This window comes from Typopeltis vanoorti, chromosome 17 (genome assembly GCF_054136105.1).
Source record: "Typopeltis vanoorti isolate ZY-2024b chromosome 17, IOZ_Tvanoo_1.0, whole genome shotgun sequence".
Lineage (NCBI taxonomy): Eukaryota > Metazoa > Arthropoda > Arachnida > Uropygi > Thelyphonidae > Typopeltis > Typopeltis vanoorti.
This window is the reverse complement of record NC_143565.1, coordinates 82,569,429-82,589,386: the sequence shown is the minus strand read 5'-3', so window position 1 is coordinate 82,589,386 and position 19,958 is coordinate 82,569,429. Positions and strand designations below refer to the sequence as shown.

Below are 19,958 nucleotides of genomic sequence, written 5' to 3'. Positions count from 1 at the left end.
AATGAAGACAGAGAGACCGATATACGTTGTTTTTACACGCATGTCGACTAATCACTGGCGCCATCTTGCGCCACGTAACCCAAATAGATATCACTGTTTATTTAAATTAAGGGGATATTAAATCCCACATTGTTTTAAAAACGAATAAGAAACTCAAAGATTGGAATCAGAGAGTTTCACGCCGAATATAGTAAACTATAAAAGTATCGGCGACTACTAGCGTGAGCTAAGTAGTCACTTTTGCTGCGAGTTGCCCGAGTTTGTACTACGTACTAGGACTACTTGCATTAGCTCACGCTAGTAATCGCCGATACTTTTATAGTTTACTATATTCGGCATGAAACTCTCTGATTCTATTGGCTCTTTATATTTAAGTAACAAATCAGTGTTTTACCTAATGATATTTTTTCCTCTGTAGAAAGTAAACTAAGTACTAAATAAAAACAAAACTCGGGTATTAGGAGGAATAGCGCATGTTAGTAATTTTCGATAGGAAATATGACAAGTGTACTGAAAAACCTACCACCCAAAGCATATGCTGGTACTTGATCATCATTTGGGTGAGTCGACACGTGTCCGTTGCCACACTCACTTCGCTTGCCATGTCGACTTTCCCGTTATTTTTCCTGTAAGTCGAATTGAGCAAGTTTGGTGCCATAATCATCGACACATTGTGCAGACTCATACGATTGTATTGTTCGTGTTCGACCACCCTCTTCAAAAACCGTAGCAGCTCCTAAACAATGAAAACAAAAGACTTTAACTGTCTTATTTCCAAGGACATTATTTTTGAAATTTATAAATTTTGTTATCGACATTTATATCATCTATGCAATTGGTTAATTTTTTTAAATGAAAATTAACTCTTTGTTCTATTTCAGATCAAGTGATTCGAAATAGGACAAAGGATAGTGTCGCCATCTATGGTAATTTCATAACATTACTTCTGTAAACCAAATCATTATCATTAGTTGGATGTTTACCTGTAATACATCACTGTAGAGGTCTGGCAGAAGGATGACAAGCAAATTAAGAGCTTTCAGCTGATGTTCTATATCTGATATTTCTGAAAAAGACAAAAAGAAAAGGCAACCGGTGAGTAATTGGATAGTATAAACATCCCAAAAGGAAAAGGGAATGAAGTCTCTAGTCCCATCTCGAAATCTAAAAAAATGAATGTAAAACTATTTGATTATAATATTTCACAAAATTTAAATAAAATTTAAATATATATATATATAATTACTACTCTTGAAATGCTTAAAAAAAGCTTTCTTTTAATTTTTGATGGAAAATTAACATATTAATACACATTACAAAGGGAATAAAATATATAAACATAACAAGAGCAGCATATCAGTAAGTCACTCTTATGGCATTCATAGTGAATTATAAATATAAAAGAATCCTTTATTTATATATTCAATAATTTGAATATTATTAAATATTATAATAATTAAAAATTATAACATATAAGACTTATTGTTAAACTGACCATAGCTTTTTAATTCGTTCGTATGTTCGTACAATATTGCCTACCGATTTCGCTAGTAACTGACTAGCTTTCTCAAGGCTTGCACAGTACAAAAATGATAAATGCAAAAAAAAAAAAAGGTTTAAGAATACAAAAGACGTTAGTACCTGTTAGGTAGCTAAGGTAACACGTTCGCGTGACATTTCTACTCAGTATCATTAACACGCGTTACATGCAAACACGTAATATGATTATTCGCTTATTGTAGTTCTGTTGACCTGAGGGAATTAATTAGATTTTTCCAAGTATCGTTCAGTATGGCCCCTTGATTTCTGTTTAGGTTGCTGCCTGTACGTAGCACTACTGCTGCTTCTTTAAATAACCGATGTCTGTAATCTTCGTCTACGTAGGGCATAGAGCTGTTATTCCAATCTATCGTGTGGTTCGACGTTGAAAAGTGATGTGCTAACCCGGAGGTGATCCTTCTGTTGTGATTTACGTCGCCAACATGTTCTTTCGGCCTTATTTCCAGGCTTCTGGAAGTTTGTCCAATGTAGGAAAGACCACACGTGCATGGAATATTATACACACCTGGATATTTATAAAATGGAAGACTGTCTTTAGGAGATCTTAGAACCTGTCTGATGCTAGTAGTTGGTTTAAATACAACCCTGATGTTATGGCCCTTTAACAATCTTGCAATTTTGGTGGAAATTGAACCCATAAAGTGGATGATTGCTGTTAAAATTTGCTGGGAGACTGTTCTTTCTTGTTGGTTATCTTTGTATAGAAATTTGTTGATGATGTTTCGAGGATAACGATTTTGCGATGGTGTTATAACAATTTGGGACAGTTCTGTTTGAACTTCTTCATCGTCGGAGATAAAGTTTCTGGCTCGATTTCTCAACATGTGGATGATGCTCTGTTTATGTGACCTATGATGGTTTGAAGAGTAATGTAGATATCGTCCAGTGTCCGTAGGTTTTTATAAATGGAAGTTTGAAATTGTTACCTTGTCTTTTAACTAGTATGTCCAAGAAGTGTAGCTGTTCGTTGTTTTCTACTTCTAGAGTAAATTTGATTTTATTATGGAGTGAGTTGATTCTATTGACAAATATATGTAGGTTTTCCATGTTGTCCTGTCATATGATGAAGATCTCATCTACATATCTCCATTATATTGAAGGTTTAGGAGTAATGCTGGTGAATATTTCATTTTCAAATTTCTCCATGAAAAGGTCTGCACATGGTGGTGACAGAGGGCTGCCCATGGCTAGGCCTTCTAATTGTTTGTATACCTTGTTTGTATACAATTGTTTGTATACCTTGTTTGTATAAATTGTTTGTATACCTTGTTGCTAACTTGGAAGAAATTTGATTGTAGGCAGTGCTTGAACATCTTTGTAATATCAGCAGGAAAGAGATCTTTGATAATGTTCATGAATTCTTCTACTGGTACATTCGTGAATAAGAATACTACGTTAAGGGAAAAATTAGACAAACAGAATCCTACATAAAAAATTCTCAACACTTTGTTGACAAACTCAAAAACGTGAAGATAACACAAACAGACATAACTTCACGTTTTTGAGTTTGTCAACAAAGTCTTCACGTTTTTGAGTTTGTCAACAAAGTGTTGAGAATTTTTTATGTAGGATTCTATTTGTCTAATTTTTCCCTTTACTAAGTTCGCTAGGTGCTTAGCCAATAGGTAAGTGGGGGAAGACTTGCCATCCACAATCGGACGAAGTGGCACGTCTTCCTTATGCACTTTAGGCGCCCCATCCAGTCTAGGAGTGATGGGATGCGAGGATTTAAGCTTTCTTTTTAGTTCTTCAGGCCAAGTATTCATGTTACGGATCAGAAAGTTTGTCTCATTATGGATCTTCATGGTAGGGTCTTTATTGAGGATTTTGCACGTGGAACTGTCTGATAGTAAGTAGTTTATCCTCTTGAAATAGTCTTTTGATTTTAGGATGACAGTGGCATTCCCCTTGTCCGCTTTAGTTATTATTTCTTTGTTCTTCCTCAAAGCGCCTCCGTAGCGCAATTGGAAGAACGACGGTACATTGCGCCCTTCGATTGGAATAGGCCTAAGTTCGATTCTCGTCGTGAAGGGAGGAATCTTTATCTGGGCGATTTCAATCGAAGATGAGTTAGCTGATCTCACACGGAGGTAGCAGGGTTTTTTTCTCCCGGAAACCGGGTTTTTCATCCCGCATACATAAAAATCGGCTCTTCAGAACACACGCAATTTACAGACAAAAAATACTAGTTGTGGTGGTGGTGGGCGGTAGATGCCGTTGATGGAGATGATTCGTAGTAGAGGTTCGATGTAGTGGTTGAAACAGTTGTAAGTGTCCTCCCGCGATGAGTCTTCGGACTCCTTGGAGGTGTCAGGAATAATAATAACAATAACATGGAGTGATATTCAGTTTTGGTTGTTTTGCTGTTGCTAGGATGATCGTGCTTTGGAATTTAATATCGTTGGCTACAACTTGTGGTAGCGAGTAGAGACTTTTTTCAACTCCACACATAAAGTCCATTTTAGGAATGTAATTTGGAGTGATTGAAACCTTTCTTTAGTATATCTGATTCATGTTTCGAAAGGCAGTGATTCGACATGTTGAAAATCACTTTGTTATCTGGGAGGCCTTTGTGTGTCTGGTATTTTTTCTTGTAAAGTTCTTCAAATTTTCTAATTTGTTTGACTTTATTTAATTGGAAAGTTTTTTCTCAGCTTTGTTCTATCATGTGGTCTATATTATTCCAGGTCGTGTAATCTATACTATTAGAAATGTCATCAAAATAGTTGCGGCAATTAACATCACTTATATTCAATTCGTACCTGATGTGTTGGATTCCTTCTCTGAGTAGTGCCAATGAAGTCTTTTGGTAAGTTCTTTTGGCTTGTATGGATTGAATATGTCCTTTGATGATAAGGAATTTAGGGATGATAGGGATGATAGAGAAATCCCTAGACCTTTTTAGGAATGTTAAGTGGTTCAATAGTTTGGTCTTTCTGCATTTTTTCTTTTCTAGGCACCGTACTTTGTGTTTCAATAGACTATTTAAATTATACATATTTTTTGGTGGTCGTAAAATGTCAATATGGGGGAGATATGTAGATGAGATCATTATATGGCAGGACAACATGGAAAACCTACATATGTTTGTCAATAGAATCAACTCACTCTACAATAAAATCAAATTTACTCTAGAAGTAGAAAACAACGAACAGCTACACTTGGACATACTTGTTAAAAGACAAGGTAACAATTTCAAACTGTCCATTTACAAAAAACCTACGGACACTAGACGATATCTACATTACTCTTCAAACCATCATAGGTCACATAAACAGAGCATCATCCACATGTTGAGAAATCGAGCCAGAAACTTTATCTCCGACGATGAAGAAGTTCAAACAGAACTGTCCCAAATCGCTATAACACTATCGCAAAATCGTTATCCTCGAAACATCATCAACAAATTTCTATACAAAGATAACCAACAAGAAAGAACAGCCTCCCAGCAAATTTTAACAGCAATCATCCACTTTATGGGTTCAATTTCCACCAAAATTGCGAGATTGTTAAAGGGCCATAACATCAGGGTTGTATTTAAACCAACTACTAGCATCAGACAGGTTCTATGATATCCTAAAGACAGTGTTCTATTTTATAAATATCCAGGTGTGTATAATATTCCATGCACGTGCGGTCTTTCCTACATTGGACAGACTTCGAGAAGCCTGGAAAAAAGACCGAAAGAACATGTTGGCGATGTAAATCACAACAGAACGGTCACCTCCAGGTTAGCACATCACTTTTCAACGTCGAACCACACCATTGACTGAAATAACAGCTCTATGCCCTACGTGGACGAAGATTACAGACATCGATTATTTAAAGAAGCTGCAGTAGTGTTACGTACAGGCAGCAACCTAAATAGAAATCAAGGGACCATACTGAACGATACACGGAAAAGTCTAATTAATTCCTTCAATTCAACAGAACTACAATACGCGAATAATCATATTACGCGTATGCATGTAACGCGTGTTCGTGGTAGAAAGTCACAGTTTCATACGGACATGTCACGCGAACGTGTTACCTTAGCTACCTAACAGGTACTAACGCCTTTTGTATTCTTAAACCTTTTTTTTGCATTTATCATTTTTTGTACTGTGCAACCCTTGTGAAAGCTAGTCAGTTACTAGCGAAACCGGTAGGCAATATTGTACGAACATACGTACGAATTAAAAATTTATGGTCAGTTTAACAATAAGTCTTATATGTTTTAATATTTTACGACCAAAAAATATGTTTAATTTAATTTAAAATTATTTTATTAACTTAAAATTATATTTTACTTTTAAATTATACACCGTTCAAACGAAAACATATCTGGCACTTTTTAATGTTTGGAAATTCCTGAGTGCTTAGAGGCCCTGTATGGTGGCCTGGATAAGAATAGCCTCACTGTAGCCCATGCATGTCGCACGAGGCGACTAAAATGGGGCCCCAGGGAGTGTAATGGATGGCAATACTGTAGCGAATGAAGTTTTAACTGAGGCTCGGCTATTGCTGTTACCCTCTTGTCATGATCAGAGCCTATAGCGCTATATAACCCTATGCATACATTTTCTTTACAGATAACGGGGAATATGAAAAGCATTTTTGTTTCACCCATCTAGCCAAAAAAAAAAAAAAAAAGTGCTTAGAGGAGGGAATGATGGATTAGAGGTGATTAACTCGATGCGGATACACGTTTTTTATTTATTGTGCTTGAAAACCGTACTTTTTTAGGCTGTACTACATAATTTACGGAGGTATTCCGTGAATCTTGCATTGCACTGGCTTTAACTCTGCCCGAATTCCTACTATCTCCCACTATACACGAAATGTGTATGAGGTCAATGGCCGCGTAGGCCCCACCGCATTGATGACCAGTGGTGGATGTATGGTTTTTGGGAGGTAGGGAATCCGAGTTGAGCCAAGCAGTTTCACGGTCTCTTCCCACAACACTACAACACACCACTTCTCGATCTTTGCTAGTTGACTGTTCCAGTCAACAGGATTGTTCTGGCAGGTCTTAAGCCTGAGGGAATATAATTGTAGGCTCACCGTCCTACTTTATTACCAAGTCTTTCGCAGCCCTCAAATAACCAGGAGACGCCGCATTGGCATCGAAGGCATCAAGGAACAGATCCAAACTCTAAACAAGGAGGAGACAGTAGATGTGCTAAAGTTTATCAAGTCAAAGTTTGAGACTGACTGGCCGGGTTATTTAAACCTGCAGGCCCAAACAAACGATCCAGAAGGAGAGGATGAAGAATCTAAAGTGGAATTAATTACTGTTCAACCACCTAAAACATCTCCATAACAACTCACAACGGGAGCATTCAAACAACAGAGAGTTATAACAACAGAGGATCTTATGGAAGAGGACTCACCCACACAGGACGTTCCGAAAAATTCGGAGAAGGTTCCCCCAGTCATATTACGGGATAATGAGAAATGGACTTCTGTCACATCAGCCCTCAGGGAACACAACATCACATACTCCTGGGCAAAAAACTCAGATGAGAGAGTCAAAATCCAGCCAGCTGCTGTCACTGACTACAGGCAGATGACAAGGCTAATGGACAACAAAATATACCCTGCCATACCTTTGCTTTACCAAGCGCAAAGACCCTAAAGGTAGTGATACGCCGTGTCACAGAAGGAATCACTCCCGAAGAAATCTCCGCTGATCTAAGCAACCAGAGCCTGACCCCAATCAAAGTGAGCAGGATGCTCAGGTCTGACAAAAGGCCAATGCCTTTAGTACTTGTAGAGATTGATAACACGCAGAAGACGATACATGAACTGACGCTATTTGTGGCCTCAGAATTACCAGAAAACCTCTAAGAGAGCGTCAGCAGGACAGTGCCACAGAGGTCAGCGGTTTGGGCACGCCCAAAAACTATGCCGGGCCAAATTCAGGTGCTTAAAATGCGGCGAAGGCCACCAGACCATCACATGCACCAAACCAAGATCTATGCCAGCTAAGTGCGCAAACTGAGGACCCATCCAACTATAAGGGGTGCGTAGCACACTCAAAGAACCGCAGATCAGCAAAAGCCGCCCATCCACCGCCCAGCACTGACACTCCAGACAACCGTGCAGATCGCTATCCAGTCCCAACAATCTCCACTTTGACAACTCAGTAAGGAAAACAACCTGAAACCAGGACCAAAACATACGCCTAGGCTGCACGAGCCAAGGATACTTCCTCCAAAGAACTCACAAGCTCCAACCTAACATCAGTACTAACTGCTTCACTAGCAACCATGCTTCAGGAATTCAGCAAAACAAATCCTACGCTGTCTTCCACGAATAAATTCCTGCAAGGTACCCATTCAATTCTGACAGCCCTCAATCATGAATAAAAGGAAATATAAGCCTAACTCCCTTATCATAACTGCGTGGAACGCAAATGGACTGAGCAACAAAATCCTGGAACTGCAAGAGTTCACTCACAGATACAATCCTGATATAATCTTAGTAAATGAAACATCTCAGGCCAGCTAATAATTCTAAATTACGGAGCTACATATTGTACAAAACAGACAGACTCACCACCAGTGGAAGAGGTACAGCCGTATGCATTAAAAACTATCTAAGCCACAACGTCCTGACCAATCCGCAAACCAAGAACCTAGAGATAATAGGTATTGAAGTTCATACAAACAATGCTGTCAGCATCAAAATCTATGTTGTATACAATCCACCCAGCATTCCATTACTGGTATCTGACTTGGACTCCATTCTCGGCTCCACAGACTCCATCATCATGGCTGGAGACTTTAATGCCAAGCATATAGCTTGATTCAGCTCCACAATCAATAACAAAGGTCGTATTCTAAACCATTACTCAACGCGAAACTCTATTGTTATAGTCGGACCCATAGAGCCCACCCATCACATTCCAGCTGGAAGTTCAAATGTACTCGACATCGCCATTCTCAGAAACATCGGATACCAATCAACTGGAAACGTTAAACGAGTTATCTTCTGATCACAACTCCATTCTGCTTAAGCTCGGTACACAAGAGCAATTCTCTCCTCCGCACTCCTTTATATCTTGGGACAAGCTCTCCAGAACTCTCTCAGATCACATTGGCCCAGTACCTATTATCCATAATAAAGAGGAAATAGACATAGCCGTAAACAACCTTACCAGCCAAATCAAAAAAAGCAATAGTATCAGTTACCCAAACCACAGTCTTTCACCTTAGCGGTCGGATTCCTGAGGAAATCATGGACCTAATCAGATTAAAAAACAAAGCCAGAAAGAGGTACCTTAACACATGAACCTCACAAGATAAAACAACTCTAAATAATCTTAACAGACAAGTCCGTGAAGCTTTGCAAAAAAACATCGAAACCAAGATTGGGAAACCAAACTGACTAATCTAAACCCAGAGGACATCTCCACCTGGAAATTCTTGAGAACCCTCCGCACTAAAAGTCAACCTATACCCCCAATACAGACGAAGAAAGCAATTGCTCACACAGATAAAGAAAAAGCCGAAGCTCTAATTGAAAGCGTGGCAACTCAATGTAACCCCTCTTATGAAAATCTGAACATGAATCTTATCTACAAGATTCACCGCCGAGTCAAGCGGGTCTTAAGACAACAAAAGGATAATTCAGAACCTATCACACCCACTTCTCCAGCAGAAGTTACAAATATCATAACCCATCTGAACAACAACAACAAGGCTCCAGGTCCAGATGGACTCACAAAGAGAATAATCAAACTACTTCCCAGAAAAGCCATTGCGCTTCTAGTCAACATAATCAGTGCCATTCTCAGATTTAAGCATTTTCCCATAACTTGGAAGACGGCGGATATCACGCCAATCAAAAAGACTGGAAAGAACTCTCAACTCCCCGAAAGCTACAGACCTATGAGTCTTCTATCCAGCCTTGGAAAGGTTGCGGAAAAAAGTCGTCCTTACAAGGCTTCAATCAGCAACGAATAAATTATTCCAAATGACCAGTTCGGATTTAGAAAAAAAAACCATAGCTCTGTACAACAAATACACCGACTGGTCGAATATATCACAAAGGATTTCAACTGGAATCTCCACACAGCTGCAGTCTTTATAGATGCTGCGAAGGCTTTTGATAAGGTGTGACATCAGGGTCTTCTCTACAAACTCAAATTCAATATACCAATCAATTTAATAAAAATAATTGACACATACCTCGAAGACAGATACATGCAGGTCAAAATAAATGAACTGTATCAACCAGACGCAAGATCCTAGCAGGTGTACCGCAGGGCTCACTTCTGGCCCCATGCTATTTTCATTCTACATAGCTGATATCCCTCAAAACCCAAGTTCAACAATCACAGCATTATATGCAGATAATACTGCTTTATTAGCAAGATCTCTCAGCCCCAAACTGGCAATCAGAAAACTCCAAAGCAGTACTCATACATCGGAGAAGTGGCTGATGGACAAGCAACCATACTGTTCTCCAAAAAGGTCCAGACCAAGGAGGACATACACCTGCTAGGAGTCAAGAGTCCATTGCAGACTAAAGTCAAATATCTCGGCGTGATGCTTTACAAAAAAACTCCAATTCACCAGTCATATAAAACACATAAACTAGAAGACATCCAAAGTAACCGCGCAACTCTACTCCATGATCAACAGAAGAAGCAAACTGGATACTCGGAACAAACTACTCATATACAGCATGGTAATACGTCCAGTCATCACTTACGCATCTCCTACATGGAGCCATACATCAGATACAAACATTCAAAAATTGCCGAAGATATAAAATAAATGCCTGAGAATGATTCTGGACGCCCTATTAGAAATTAACTCCCAGAAACATTAGAAACTCCCAGATTCACAGAGAAGTCAACATTCCCTACATCACATCCCTCCTTCATGATCTGGCAGAAAAGTTCTTCACCAAGAAAAGTAATCATCCAAATCTGCTGATCAAACAAGCTTCAGACTACAATGAAGCATAATTCTACAAATACAAAAGACTCAAGTCAATTCTATGCTTAGCTGAACACAGCTAATCTCCCTACCCTTCCAGGGCGAGCTTAAAGCTTAATAACACTCTACTATAGTGTTTGTATCTGTCAGATACAAACATTATTTAATATTGTTTAGTATAAATATTCTTACACATATCCAGTGTGGATATGTGTAAGAATTACAGCTTGGAGGTCATGAGTAGCTGCGCATGCATATATTACGAGTGATATTCCACACTGTTTATTGCGGTGTTATGTGATATTTCCTAGTAAATTGTATCTGAGAGATACCAGAGATCCAACGACCTACGATGTCAGTATAGTATTGGTTTAGTTGTTTTTTACTTCTTTGTTTTTTTTTCCAATAATTTCTAGATTGTAAACTGAAAATAAATAAACTATCATGTATTATATTTGCAGTGTTGTTGTTTTTTTTTTTTTAAGTTTTATCGCATTTTAGCAGATACTAGCAATGAATGTATCTCTCAGATACACGAGACCTATGCTGCAATTTTTTCGACCGCGACCTCCGTGGAGTTAAAAAGAGAGCAAAAAGCATTCGAGTATTCACTTATTTATCCGCTAACGAACATTATTAGTTTTAATTTAAATGTTTATGAATAAAAAATATGAATAGAATTCTAAATAAAATATTTAAAATTTTATCCGATAGTAAGTTCCCATCTAATTCTTTTTTATTCATTCAGTTCGATTTTAATTTATAATTTGATAATATTAATACTTTCAGATTTTGTATGAATAACATCGTTTTTTAACCTCTGGTGAAAGGTATATTAACTTCCGAGTCATGACTTTAAAAAAAAAAAAAAAAAAAAAAAAAAGATTCCTCCAACACGTTAAAACGATCTCTCTATTCTGTGACCGCAATTTGTCTTTCATCCATGTTTTCTTAGCAGCAAAGCGCACGCTTTCATTCTCAAATTTACTTGGTCTGCATATGTGCTTTCCAGTTTGTAAAATCCCCACATTTCCATTAAGGTTAGCAGATTTCTTACATAATTCTTGGAAGTATTTGAATTAGTCTAGAAGTTTTAACGTCGTCGACATATTTAGCACATCACCCACTCTATAAACTGGTCTCTTTTATAACTATTCTGCTCACGGTAGGGAAGAGTGATTTGTTGGAAAAAAAAGGGGGGGGGGGTCGTATATGTGTTTGACAATCGTTAACGTATTCCCGAATATGGAAGGGTTAAAAGCAGATAGTGACAAGCTAACCTCGTTACCCAAATACTGTCAGAATTCACTTCTTATCATTGGCTTTTTACATCGTTAAAAAGATACTCAAAACCGTTGCGAGTCGATGATGAATTTTAATATTAATTTCGTTAGTATTGGCATATGAATTTCTTGTTAGCGATAGGGATATGTTCTCAGAAGAATATAATTAAGCGCAAGTGGATTTGTTGACCGATAAATAACCACGGGTAGACAAGTACTGATAAATACTGCAAGGAGTTCATGGTTCAAGTGTCCGATGGAGATGGTAGAACTAAAATCAATAGCTAAAGAAAGCGAGTGATTCTGTTTGTCTTATCTTCACTTGAGTAGTGTTTTTAAACTTATTTACTTCTCGTGACCCAGAAAAAGACACAGTTCTGACCTCTACCTAAGGAAGAAACCTTATGACCCCAATTTTAATAAATAAAAGCTAAGAGTCAACAGACATACCAGGATTGATTTAGGTTTATGTAGAGATCCAATGGATAATAAATAGTCTGAGTTCCAAAGTTAGTTGCACTACAGATTGAAGCAAACAGTTCTATCCGCCTGTGGCTTCTAGAATGAAAATTGTATTTCACTTGGTTTGCTGTATCAAATGAAAGCCAGTAAAAGAAGGATTTCTTATACTTTCTAAGACACTGTCAAAAGAAACAAAGCAAATGCTGACACCGTGGAACCATTTGTGTGCGTGTATGGATGTGCGAGCAAGAGAAAGGGTTATAAGTTTCATTGCATGTGCTAAGCTAGGACTTCTCAAACTTGACGTTATCAAGCCCCTTTTAAAATGTATATAAATTCATGGTGTCCCTTTTTTAAGACGTTCGCAGCCTTAGGAGAGGATCGTGAGCTTGTAAAAAAGGAATGAAACAAAATGCATCTAATGAACTTTAAATAATTCGTTTCAAATTAATTAATTGATTTAAAACAAAAAGAAATTATACTCAGTCAGATCTGAGCCACGCTAATTTAATATTTTTATATAATTCTATAGTTCTTCCCTGACTTAGTCAAAAATATGTTTGCATTTGCACATAATATTGAACAGATAGAGCAGCAGATAGTCTAACACGTCTCGACATGTTACAGGTCAACGCAACAATATCAACTTAGTTAAACTCAAGCTCCAAGTTTCCCCCTCTTGGTGCGACATCTAACGGGCATTTCGGATCCTAATACAAATTCAGAAGGGGAAAAAACTGTACACGTGGATTCCTCCCTCACTATTTCAGTCAATGCCCCATTTTCACCCACAGACAGCGAAGTGTCTGTAATCTTAGGTAATCAAGGTTCTCATCTCCCTCTATGACCTGCCCGATTTCGAAACCAATCCAGCTGGTTTCTTCCCCGTGTGTCCTTGACTAAACATGCAGCGTTGCCTGTTCGGTAGTCAATGCAAGCAGGACTCCGCTTTTGTTGTTTGACCTGTTCCCAAATTCTCCGCGTACACACACACACACACACACACTCTCCTCTTTCTCCCTTCCAATTTCCCTTTCAACACATGTACAAAGAAGCCTTATTTCTACGCTGACGCATTTTTCAGGGGGGGGGGTGTTCCGAGAGTACTTTCTTGTTCTAGTTCTCTCTTTCAAAGAGCAGAATGTGCCATTTATTACAAGAAAGAAAGAACGCTTGTCCGATCGTTATATTATTTCGGTTTCTCTCATTTTCTTTAACCGCTGCCAAAGAAATGCACTTGGATCACTTACTTGGCACTTGAAGGAAAGCTTCGATGTAATCCCGAGTCAGAATCGGTTCTGGCAATTGTCTGATGAACTGCTTGAGAAGGGCAGCGCAGTCGTGAACGGATGAACTCCTAATAATACGCTCGGCAGCTGCAGGATTGATGAAGTAATGGCGTTCAATTTCCTGTCGTAACACCTAGTGGGTGGGACAAATTGCAAAATAAACACCTTCGTTTAGACAGAGTCAAACAACTAGTCAAATTACTTACCCAGAAATTCATAAGTGTCCGTGACAAAGATGATTAAATATAAATACTTGATCATTCGTGAACACACACAGATAATTTAGGCAACAGTTTATGCAACATTTTACGTAAAAATATGAATGAAAACCTCGTATTTGTTTTATGATAATCTCGGTCATGAAAAGTTAGCAATCTAGAGCTCATAAGTAAGGTATCTGGACGCCCTAACTCCACAGACCAAATGTAGTACTTTTCAAGCCACTTCAGGGTCTCCAATGAAGAAATTGGTAGAAGCATATTGGATAATAATCAATTCTGTGACGAAAATACTTTAATCATATCACGGTAGGATTCGAGTTTACAAACCAACAAATGTGAGTTCGAATCCAACCGTGATATCTCTGTCCACGTGACCAAATAGCCCAGCAGAAACTCCAAATCAGATTTCAAAAGAGGTATGTTTGCTAGAGCAGACTAAGTAAAGCTAGGAAACCTCAGTTTGTGTACGTTTTGATGGAAATAGAAAGTTAGCCTGACTTAGAAACAACAAATGGGAAATAAAGAATCGTCATTCAAAGGACAATGAGACAGTATTAATTTGGAAGAGAGACATAAAAAAACAGAGACGAGAAAGTACATTTGGAATCGTGACAGATGGATCCAATGGTATGTGGCATTACACTCGGAACTGCATTTGTGCATCTAAATGATTTGACGAGCACGTAGAACGAAATGCAATATGAACAAACAGGGTCAGACATTTTTATTTTTTTTAAAAGTCATTTTTTTTTTTAATTTTAAAACGCCACATTTTCGGACTGTCTCTGTGCGTGGTCATGTTAACAATTCTTTGCTGCTGGGGAACCCAATATTTTCCAAGATTCCAACTGACTATCTGGAATTTTAAAACATTCATTATCGATGTCACTCATATCCAAAGGAAGTCTGCTTCATAGGTTATCTTCTCTCTCTCTCTCTCTCTCTCTCTCTCTCACACACACACACTTTCTCATAGAAAGTGATCGTTCTGTTTCTATTATAATCCTTTTCAGTAGGTATTTTGGGCGCTGAGGTGCTGGTTTAGCACTACTGATGTGCTACATGTACAGATCATATTAAAAAAAAGAATATGCACCCATCTGATATTTCCATTAATATATTGTTTGCTGTTCTATACATTATGAATGATTAGAAAACCATTGCAATCTCTAATATTACTCTTATACTCAGTTCTGAAAGCTTTCAGATGTAAAATTTTATGGTTCCATTCCTGGTCACGTTTATTTCACATTACAAGAACATTATGTAATGCTCGTGCATGTCATAGTTCCGCATACTTTGCTAGATAACTACAAGTGCCAACCGTAGCTAAAACATTAGAATTTGCTGTATTTGCCGTATAGTAACAGCAATAAGTAAAAATGCACGTAAGAAAACCGTATAGTGCATCGTTCTGTAGAATCTCCGAATACGTAACGTTTTTATTTACATATCCATAATGACATTCTAAACGGAGCTAGAATCGCGTACTGCTTAACTAAGCATAATAATATCTCATTTTAGATCCTACAGTTTTCTATGAATAGTCAACTTTCACCTTCAAAGTAAATTAACAATACCAGTGATCCAAAATGCGTTTCGTGACTTCGGTGCCATGATAAGAATGTAATCCATACCGGAGGTGTGATTTAATCGATGAGGTTTATTATTTACTTGTCCATTAAGGTCTCTAAAGTGAAGATCAATATATAGTCATTCAAGATCAACGATCAAACCTATATTCTCATGGTTTGGTCCGTTTTCAACAAAGTAGCCCTATGGATACGTTTCTAGTCCGAGAAAAGTTTTGAATTTTGGTCAAACCATTTGATTTTTGACTGAATATCAAATGACAATATATCAAATGAACTCTTCGACTTATATCTAAAGCTTATTTTCTGCAGTCCCGGCACAAAAAAAGTCAAGTTCCCTTCTTGATAAGTTTAATGCTAACAGAAGAAATGACTAGGTGACTAGTCATTTCCTTTTGTCATTGCATAGGTGAATAGTCATTGAAACGACTAGTCACCTATTTTACAATTTCACATCCAAAGCTCCCTCAGCCTCTGGCTTGTGCAGAAATGGACCCTGTTTCCGCTCAATTCCAGATCTGTTCAACAGAATTTTTTTCAGATTTAGGACGGTGCATCAAAAACTACCCAAAGTTATGCGTTACAAACTTCGCAACTCTCGCGTGTGCGAATGATATTAATAAACGCATTTTGATCGTCATGTCGGAGTGCTGTCACTGGTATTATTTTATTTTTGCTCCCTATCTAGTATCCCTAGAGGGTCTCGAAATATATTACTCAAGACAGTGACAATAAAATTACTACGTCGTTCGATTTCTAACTTTCGGATTACTTTCATCAGCGGCCATATTTGATTTGAAAGCAAAGTTTTTAAACTGATATAAATTAGCTATCAACGTTGTTGGTTGACCTAACGTCATATTTTCCTTTCCATAGGAAAAAAAGCATCAATTAACTTATCATCATATGTAACAGAAGACTGTATGTGTCATTTCTAATTAATATTTTTGCTGACATAAAAGCAAGAATAGCGATGGGAAGAAATGCCTTTAATAGAAAGTGGAATTTATTCAGAAGTAAAATGGATCGAAACCTAAAGAAAAGACTAATAAAATGTTATGTGTGGAGTGTTTGCCCTCTATGCAGCTGAAACTTGGACACTGAAGAAAGAAGAAATTAAGATTTTGGAAAGCTTTGAGATGTGGATTTGGAGAAGGATGGAAAAAATCAAATGGACAGATAAAATAACTAATGAAGAGGTTTTAAAAAAAGAGTAGAAGAAGAAAGAAGTCTGTTAAGGAGAATAAAAAGAAGCAAGGGAAACCGGATTGGACATATTCTAAGAGGGAATGGAATCATCGGAGATGCCATCGAAGGAAAAATAGACGGGAAAAGATCCAGAGGAAGGAAAACAATGCTAGATGACATGGTGAATGGAGACAGGTACAGAACCTTGAAAGAGAAGGCTCAGAACAGAAGAGAGTGGAAGGAAAGTTTCTGTTACTAAAAGAAGAACCTACTCAATTGCAGAATACTCAAAAAGAAGAAGATTTTTGCTGAATAGAGGGACAAGAACTGCTTACAATATGTGTTATTTCTCTTATATCAGGGCTATCGATTTCACTCATCTCTAGCATACCACTATAATAATAATAATAATAATAATAATAATAATAATAATAATAATAATAATAATATAATTATATTATTTAAATAAATATATTTAAATACTTTGTAATGTAAATAAACATCATGAATTGAATAAGTATTTAGACCTCTACTAGTTATACCGAAAGTTTGATCATTTATTACTAAACAACAGGTAAAAGAAAAATTCTTTATGATCTGCAATGCCCAATACTCTGATCGTTCAAACCTTGACAATGGTGCAGGAACTGTTGCGTTATATTTAAGCCATTAAACCTTTTTAATTACATGTAGCCTCATGAAATGTTTCAGAGAAACCTCAGAATCGTGTTCAGAAAGATTTCCCCCAACACCAAAGAGGCTATTACAATTTCATGATTTTTTTTTCGATTTAAAGCACTATACTTTTTTTTTAAGTAGTAGGAGAGATAGAGAGATGTATGTAGAAAGTAGAATGCCCTCCCGCGATAAGTCCTCCTTTGAGGTGTCACGTTGTAATAATAATAATTTTAATTATGAAGTTTAATTATAAAATAAAGTTTCATTTTATAATAAATCAAAAGAAACGTAATTATTAAATTATAAATAACTTAATTATTAAAGGGAGAGGACTGTGAAAATTAAGGTACTTTCATATGCATAGCTATTTTTTTAAACCTCTATTTGTCTCACGTGATTTCATTAACATAATTAATTGGAGGAAACTGACTGCTGAGGAAATATGTACGAAAACAATCATGGAAAGTTGACTTCCTGAAGAAAGAGAAGGTTAAAATTCTTTTACGTTTTACTGAACGTTACGTTTTCTTTGAAAACACTCACACAATAGCCTTGGGGGTAAAATGTAGGTGAGTAGAGCGTGCTGCGAGTTCGGCGGAAAGAAAGTAGACTGCAGGAAGGAAGTTTATAAAATACTGAACGTCAAATAAATCGTACATTCGGAGATTGAGCAAGCACATTTGAGAAATAAGTCAAAGAAAGTGAACTAAACAGCAGGCGCCAAGATAGAAATAAAAAAAAAAGAGAAAAAAGAAATATTAGAATACAAATTCAGAAACAGGCAACAGACCAGTCTACTGTCTTTCAGTAAATGCTTTTAAAGCAAGTTTTTTATACTAAGTCAGTTATCAATTATTTTTCATTAAGAATTTATAAAATAAAAACTCCTTCAAGGAGTTCAATATCATTGGAATACCTATATATTCTTGGAGAAGTCCAAAAGAATCCAATATCAACATTATCATTAACAGAACTTACCGTCACTTTATGTACAGATCCTCCAAGACGAAGAATTCCTTCTTCTCTGAGTCCCTTATTTTCAAGATGGGATAGAATCTATAAAAAAGAAATCAAGGTTTACATTTGAAAGTAAAGAAATGAAAAGAAGAAATTTCGAGGTTTAGAGAACGCGTGTATCGTACAAAATAAAAGACTGACGCAAAAATAATATTGCATCTTACACTTAATTTACTTGCAAAAGAAGTGACTACTTTACTTTGGATTAAATCATCGTTCAGCATTAAACACTTACCCAGACCAAAATTAAAGGAATGTGGTATCCATTTATTCTACTTTTGTCTTGATACATTAGCGTAGCCAATGGTACTCCAAACACTGCATCATCTAATCAATAAAACAACAGATATTTTTTGGGAACCAAAAATGACTCATCACAGGTTATTTTAAAATAACGATTAAAATAATTGTAGACATATTTTGTAAAACATGTCTACAATGCGTCTATATCTTTACCTTTAACTCTTCTTTTCAATAACTTTCTTCTTCCATATTTCAGGTCATAAGATTCGTACAACGCCGTTAATTCAATGAAAGCAAAATTTCGAACTGCTGCCATATCTTCCATACTCAGATCTTCGGTATAGATCGTTCCTTGCTCGTTTGGTTGGATAACCATATCCTGAAATCAGCAATGTTATTTTTAATATACGGGGGAAAAATCAACCAATAAGAATTCATAACTCATTTTTCAGTTAAACAAATAATTTAAGCTGGGCACGAGAAATCAATTTTGTTTAGTCAGGTACTTTTTTCGCCGTCATGGGGCGCTGATTACAAGTTGATTTTCGACTGCGTATTTATTTAATACATAAGCGCCTAAAATAAATACATTTATTGAGATGCTACAAGCCCTCAAAATTTTATTTTAAATTATTATTTAGTGACCCCCCCTTTTTTTTAAGACGATGTAACCGGATTCTACCTATATTTACACCTGTAATTCGAAGCGAAATCTTTACGAAAGGCATCTTGTTAAGCAAGAAAATATCCAGTTTCAGGAAGTATACCTACCTAGTAAAAAATGTTGTAATAATTCTGTAAGATACAAGTTTTGAAATCATTTGGTTGCTCGTGTATCATCATTCTAGCGAAAGCCTTGACACAAATTACAAATGGAGTCAACATTCGGATTATGTTAACGTTTGTGCTAAACCTAATAATGCACATCATTTAAGTTTGTACGTTAGGCAATTCACGGCCAATTTCACGCACAAGTAATTCATAACCATTAAAATATAACTATTTTTATGAATAGTTTTTAAATGAATTGTGTTGACGGCTTAGATTTTTTTTTTTAATTCGTTTGCTTCGAGATCAAAAAAAGCGCCAGTTAAACAGGCGTCGTTTACTGAATAGTCAGAAAGAGAGAAATCGTAAATTGAAGTAAAATACGGTTCACTGGCAGGTCACTTGGTCAAAGCATAATTTCAGTTTCTATGGCGATAATCGTGTCAACGGAGTTTCGATTGTGTAATTGATATTTGACACAGTTCACGCTACAAGAGAAACTTCGAGTGATCGATATGAAACTGCGTCCATAACTTTGCTTTCTTAATAATAAAAATTAAAAATAAAAAACAAAAATGAAATTAGTCTTACACAGCAGGCCATCACATAAGAATGAAATAAAGCAATTAAAAAAAATTTAAATGGAGAATTCTAAAGGTCTAAAGTAAGAAGTCTGTAGGCTCCTCCACATACGCAGTTAATGTTGTACAGTGGCAAACTGAATGTC

General features: G+C 36.8%; 1 protein-coding gene across 3 annotated transcripts in view; it reads right to left on the bottom strand.

The window, feature by feature from the left end:
• The window catches only part of LOC150097567 (rho GTPase-activating protein 18-like), a 109,614-nt gene that overhangs the window by 4,604 nt on the left and 85,052 nt on the right, over positions 1–19,958 (bottom strand). For all 3 annotated transcript variants that reach the window (XM_090407286.1, XM_090407287.1, XM_090407288.1), the window contains 6 exons: positions 18,677–18,842; positions 18,456–18,547; positions 18,182–18,259; positions 13,486–13,657; positions 984–1,066; positions 524–736 (listed from right to left, as the gene is read on the bottom strand). In XM_090407286.1, the coding sequence (XP_090263412.1) occupies positions 524–736; positions 984–1,066; positions 13,486–13,657; positions 18,182–18,259; positions 18,456–18,547; positions 18,677–18,842 (804 nt within the window). The remainder of the gene's footprint in view (positions 1–523; positions 737–983; positions 1,067–13,485; positions 13,658–18,181; positions 18,260–18,455; positions 18,548–18,676; positions 18,843–19,958) is intronic.